A 6,076-nucleotide genomic window follows, 5' to 3' on the forward strand; every position below is an offset into this window, starting at 1 on the left:
TAGCCGATCTCGATCACTCTCTTTATTTATTGTCGAGGTTCTCGACATTGCTTACATTCTCGCTATATGTTGATGATATTATTCTCTGACTTCCTCGCATGCTCTCGTAAAATCCATCATGTCTCCTCGCTAGTGCCGAATTTGCTATGAAGGATTTGGGCCTCTAAGCTATTTTCTGGGTATCGCTGTTACCCAGACTTCACAAGGCATGTTTCTCTCTCAGAAAAATTATGCAGTAGATATTATAGAGCGTGCGGGCATGACTGCCTGTAAGCCAAGTCAGACACCGGTCGACACCAAAGCCAAACTTGGTGCCACGGTCGGGCCTCCTTACGATGATCCCACCCAATATCGTAAGTTGGCCGGAGCGTTGCAGTACCTTACATTCACAAGACCAGACATCTCCTATGCGGTTCAACAAGTATGCCTTCACATGCATGATCCTAAGGTTGCACATATGCATGCTCTTAAACGCATAGTACGATACATTCAAGGTACTATTGAGTTTGGTCTCCATCTGTACAAATCCTCCATTGCCTCTCTTGTCTCTTATACAGATGCAGATTGGGGTGGTTGTCGAGACACTCGCCGATCCACATCTGGTTACTGTGTCTTCCTTGGCAATAACCTCCTCTCATGGTCATCCAAACGGCAACCTACTATGTCTAAGTCGAGTGCCAGGGCCGAATACCGTGGCGTCGCTAATGTCGTCTCTGAGTCCTGTTGGCTTCGCAACCTTCTTTTGGAGCTCCGTTGTCCCATCCGGACAGCTACATTGGTTTATTGTGATAATGTTAGTGCCATATACATATCAAGTAATCCGTTCAAAGACCAACGCACTAAACATATTGAGATGGACATACATTTCGTACGCGAGAAAGTTGCCGTGGAGAAGTTCGTGTTCTTCACGTCCCGTCCCGTTACCAGATCGCAGATATCTTCACTAAAGGTCTTCCGCGCGTGCTCTTTGATGATTTCAGGGACAGTCTAAGCGTACGACAACCTCCCGCTTCGACTGCGGGGGTGTGATAGACTATGTAATAGTACACGTAAATATTGTAAATATTCTCTTCCTTATGTATTGTAATCAGGTCCTATAATTTAGCCTAGTATCATTCTGATAGGAGATACCTACTTTGTATATAATGACTTTCATACATCAATACAGAACACGGATTGATTTCCTACAGAACCGAACCGAACTTTAAAAAACCGAAACCGAAAGAACCGAACCGAACTAGTTTGGTTCGGTGTTCGGTGTCCACCTTCAAAAAACCGAACCCGAAATAGCCAAACCGAAATTTGATAAAACCGAACCGAAAAACCGAACGCCCACCCCTACTTCCTTTAGCCTGTTCCTTAATGGGAGCACTGCCACTCTTTTTCTTGCATATACATATGCAAAAGTAATTTTGTTTTACTAGTACTGCAGATTCAAATTTAATCAGTTTACAAAAGAATATTAAACGGAATAATAAGTACTACTATTTGTGAACCACTAAGCCTGTTTTAACTCTCAAATACTTTCAATGTGTTTTTGAAATATTTCACTGACGTACTATTTCAGATATACATTTTCCAACTATTGATAATCAAACCAATATTTGTATATACTCAAACTATATCATATATGCCAAATTTGTTGGATACATAGTACAACATCCCTTTCGCCCTTTGCTGATTTTGCCTGAACTCTACTTGTTGGCCACGAAACGATATAATAACACATTATATTGTCTATCCAATTTTTGTACTGGTTTTTAAAAAATATCGTTGAAAAAGTAGTTAATTTTGATGAGAAATACCATGATATATCATAAACTTCGAACTTAAACGAGTAAAAATTTAGGATACTAAATGACTTTTGAAATTCACATGTTTTCTGGATTTTGTCAATGATAATCTCTAAAGCACATATTTATTTTTAAACTAATCGAAATTAAAAAAAAAAATCAAGTTTAAAGAAAAAAATTCGCAATTATAGCTCGTCTTTTTTCGTAGATTCTAGTCTTTTGTGGCAATATAACGTTTGGATTGACGAAATTTACATCTTAATTTTCAACAAAAGGGTGTCTAATAGTCTCCCTTTAAGATAGCTCAAGATCTTAAAATCAATCAATATTTAAAGTAAGATTGTTAAAAAGAGGTAATTAAGATTGTTATAAAGAGGTAATTTTTATAAAGAGATTGCTTGTATAATTTTGGTCGCCAACTATTATAAATAGAATGTTATTATAGAGGTAAAATATAACATGAAAAATGATTCTAGATAAACTTGATTGATATGATAACATATCGCTATATAGAGGATAAATGTTGTAGTAAAACCTATTCTTCGTGAGACCCATGACGTTATGGATTTGATTATCGCCATCTTCATATCTTTATTATTGTACGTAACATTTTAATTTTTGGGGATTATATTATTCTTCAAAATATTACTCCCTCTGTCTCAATTTGTTTGACATTTTTCGCTTTCAGAAAGTCAAACTTCTTAATTTTGACCGTTTGTTTGAACATAGAATCATTAAATTTTTCAAAATAAAATTTACATATTTAAAAACTACGTAAAAAGTACTATAAGTCACCATAATTAATAATCTAAAATATTTAAAAGATATATAAAAAAAATTACGGTCAAAGAACAACTCGTTTGACTCTCAAAAAGAGAAAAATGTCAAATAATGTGGGATGGAGGGAATAACTTTTTTGCAAGTTAAATGCGCAAACCAACTGCAGTTTTCAAAAACATTTTTTCAACTTAACTTCAATTTTTTTTTCTAATATCCCATTCTACTTAAATTTGAAGGTGAGTTTTTTTAAGTAAATTCTTTTTTCCACTCATAGATAATCGACTTTTTTTTCACAATAAAATGTATGTTCAAACAAAACTCCAACTTTCAAAATACCATTTTTCAATTTCAACTTTTAATTATTTTTTAAAAATTTCATCAATTTATATACTCCATGTCCTAACGCTTATGATTATGACATATTTCTTGCAACTAATCAATTACTCTAGCAGTTTAAAATAAGTTGCTTTATGTGTTGAGAGCGTACAGTCACTTCTTGAAAATTTCAAGGATCTTTTGTCCCTAGAAGATTATAATTGACCTACTTCCTCCAGGCTCTAAAGAAGTGACTCGTTATAAAAACTTATTAATTTTTACGTCAAATTATTTAATTTTTGTTTTTTTGGCGGCACCACTTCTTTTAATCAAATTTTAAAAGATTACGCCTCCATTCAAATATAATGGAATTAATATTACATTAAAAGTCTTGCATCGAAATTAACCATGCATAGTACTTGAAATCCCAGTAAAACAAGCTGGATGTAACTTTTAACTCTAAAAATAAGTTCTGTTTTTATTGAATTTTTTTGGTGTACTAGAAAATAATAGCAAGGTCTCTATCTACGATCAAGGATTATGGTGGAATGGGTAACAATTCTTCCATGCCCATTTCCCCATGATTAAGGTACAATTTATAAGAAAATAATAATAATGATTATCTTTTTAATTCATTTTCTTATTTATTAAATCTTGGGAAATGATAATCGAATCCCTTAAAGTCAAAAATTGCAAGAAAATCAATTTCATTGTTTTATCCTTTTGTTTCAGCTAGCTAATTGGCTCATTTTCCTTTTTTCTCTTTGATTTCTTCTTTTGTTGAGGTTATAGTTTTGTATTATCACGTTCTTCTAATTAGAATACCTAATAATTCAAATTGAAGCTTCAATGGAAAACTTTTTTCTTAAAGTACCAAAAATAAATTTGGCATCTCATAAATTTCTGAAACAATCTCTCTACATCCCAAGATAGGGGTAAGATCTGTGCTACCATCCCTGGACCTCATGTTGTGAGATTTCACTGGGTATGTTATCTTTTTTTTGCACGGATTTCCCTTCATTTGGGGTGGTCTTTAATTTTAGGCCTTCAAATTGGCGGTCTTTAAGTTTTACTCCTCGCCTAACACCCCGAGGTTGTGGGTTCGAACCCCAGCTCAGTTTAAAAAAATCGCAAGGCAGACTTTGCAAGGCGGCACAGGCAGAATTCCTGCCTGAAGGGCAAAATTTAAAGACCACCATTTTTAGGGCGTAAAACTTAAAGACCACCCCTAGCGAAGGACAATCCTGCAAATTGCCCATATGTTATTGTTGTTGTTATAACCTAACAGGAAAAAAAATGTTGATCAGTAAAAGATACCGTTGATTCTTTGTGATTTAGTTAAATATTATACTTTGATTTAAATTATTTGGTGCACCCATTAATCGAAAAAACTATTTACTTGTTCAAAGTCTGGAGACCCCTTAGCAAATTAAAATTACTGGTTACGCCATAAATATAAGAATTGTTTTGCAATTATGGTATAAACAATCCGCTAATTTTATGCTATAAACAATCCCAACCCCACCCCGCCGCCCAACCAATCTCAAACTCATAAGCTTTAAATTCTAGCTTCGCCTCTGTATATTACACACACACTACTAGAAAATATGGAATTAGCTACCGAATTGGTAGGTAAGCCCCTGCTAATTTGTTGCTAAATAGCTCCTAGCTTATTGTATTTTCTTATAATCCGTCGCTTATCCGTAGCTAAATAGGATTAGCGTGGGATTTTTATTATTTAGCTACGGAATTTTGTCTGCCACAAATTTCTTAAACCGGACCTATATATGTATATACGGAAGGCTGCTACATCTTTTATAACTAGTAAAGAAACGGGACCGTCTTTTAGTCAATGAAGTGGGTTGAGAATCATGAGGTCTCAGTTTCAAATTCCGCAAAAGACTAAGTGGCTTTCCATCTGTCAAAGCCTTGGCGGATAAAGTTACCTGATATTTGTACTGGTGGGAGGTAACTGGTACCTCGTGGAATTAGTCGAGATGCGCGCAAATTGGCCGAACACTATGGTTATGAATAAATAATACGGAGTAATTAAAAAAAAGCTAGTTAAGAACAAATATACAAATATTCATTTTGAAAAATCAAAGGGAGGAAAACTTAAATGAAGCAACAAGATGATCCAAACATTGAAATCCAACAATTATCAATATCGAATTCATAGAAAGTAACATTCACATTCGTGGAGAATACGTACATGTGCTTATCGCGTTTTCTCTAACTTTACTTCAAGATTATTTATGTCCTTTCATTTGTTTCAATCGGACCGTTGACTCTGGTTAATTTTCATTTAAATCAATGTCACCATTACCTCAATATTTATATTATTAACAAGCAAGCCAAAAAATACAGGATTGGAACAATAAATCTGTCCACCTCCTGAATTACAAAAAGATAGGCAACCAAGGGCCGCCAGGTGCTCAGACTTTGTGTTGTATGGTACAATTTTGAGGCTGTTAGAACATCCTGCACCTTAAATAAACACCGTATACAACAAAATAATTCTTTTAAGTTAGTCTTGATTCTAAACTTGGTTAGACCGGCGCTATTGTATGGAGCGGAGTGTTGGCCAGTCAAGAACTCTCATGTCCAAAAGATGAAAGTTGCGGAAATGAGAATGTTGAGATGGATGTGTGGGCTTACTCAGAGGGATATGGTCAGAAATCAAGATATTCGGGACAAGGTGGGAGTAGCCTCTGTGGCAGACAAGATGGGGGAGGCGAGGCTGAGATGGTTCAGATATGTCTAACGGAGATACACAGACGCTCCGGTGAGGAGATGTGAGAGGTTGTCGATGGAGGGATGAAGGAGAGGAAAGAGTAGAAGAAGACAGGAGAGGAATCCGAAGGGACATGGCAAGTCTTCACCATCGAGGACATGACCCTAGATAGGAGGGGTGGAGATCGAGGATTAGGATAGGAGGCTAGCAGTAGGATTAGTATTATTTTCCTTTCCGGTAGGATCGATATTATTTTTGCCATTTTTACTTTAATATTCTCGTATTTCTTATTCGTAGTTTTCTATTACTACTTCTTGTTGCTTCTACTTTCGTTTTCTTGCTATCCTGACGTTGTTGTTGCTGCTTATGTTTCCCTATTACTGTATTTCTGCTTTACTTGAGCCAAGGTCTATCGAAAACAGTCTCTCTACCTACCAAGGTAGGGATAAGGTCC

The 6,076-nt window shown here is 35.6% G+C and overlaps 1 protein-coding gene across 1 annotated transcript; it reads left to right on the plus strand.

Moving 5' to 3' along the window:
- The first annotated feature begins 208 nt into the window (after positions 1 to 208).
- LOC132061261 (uncharacterized mitochondrial protein AtMg00810-like) lies at positions 209 to 991 on the plus strand. The gene has a single exon (XM_059454105.1). The coding sequence runs from the start codon at positions 209 to 211 to the stop codon at positions 989 to 991; it is 783 nt and encodes a 260-aa protein (XP_059310088.1).
- Positions 992 to 6,076: the final 5,085 nt, after the last annotated feature.

The sequence above is a fragment of the Lycium ferocissimum genome, chromosome 6 (assembly GCF_029784015.1).
Source record: "Lycium ferocissimum isolate CSIRO_LF1 chromosome 6, AGI_CSIRO_Lferr_CH_V1, whole genome shotgun sequence".
In the NCBI taxonomy this organism is placed as follows: domain Eukaryota; kingdom Viridiplantae; phylum Streptophyta; class Magnoliopsida; order Solanales; family Solanaceae; genus Lycium; species Lycium ferocissimum.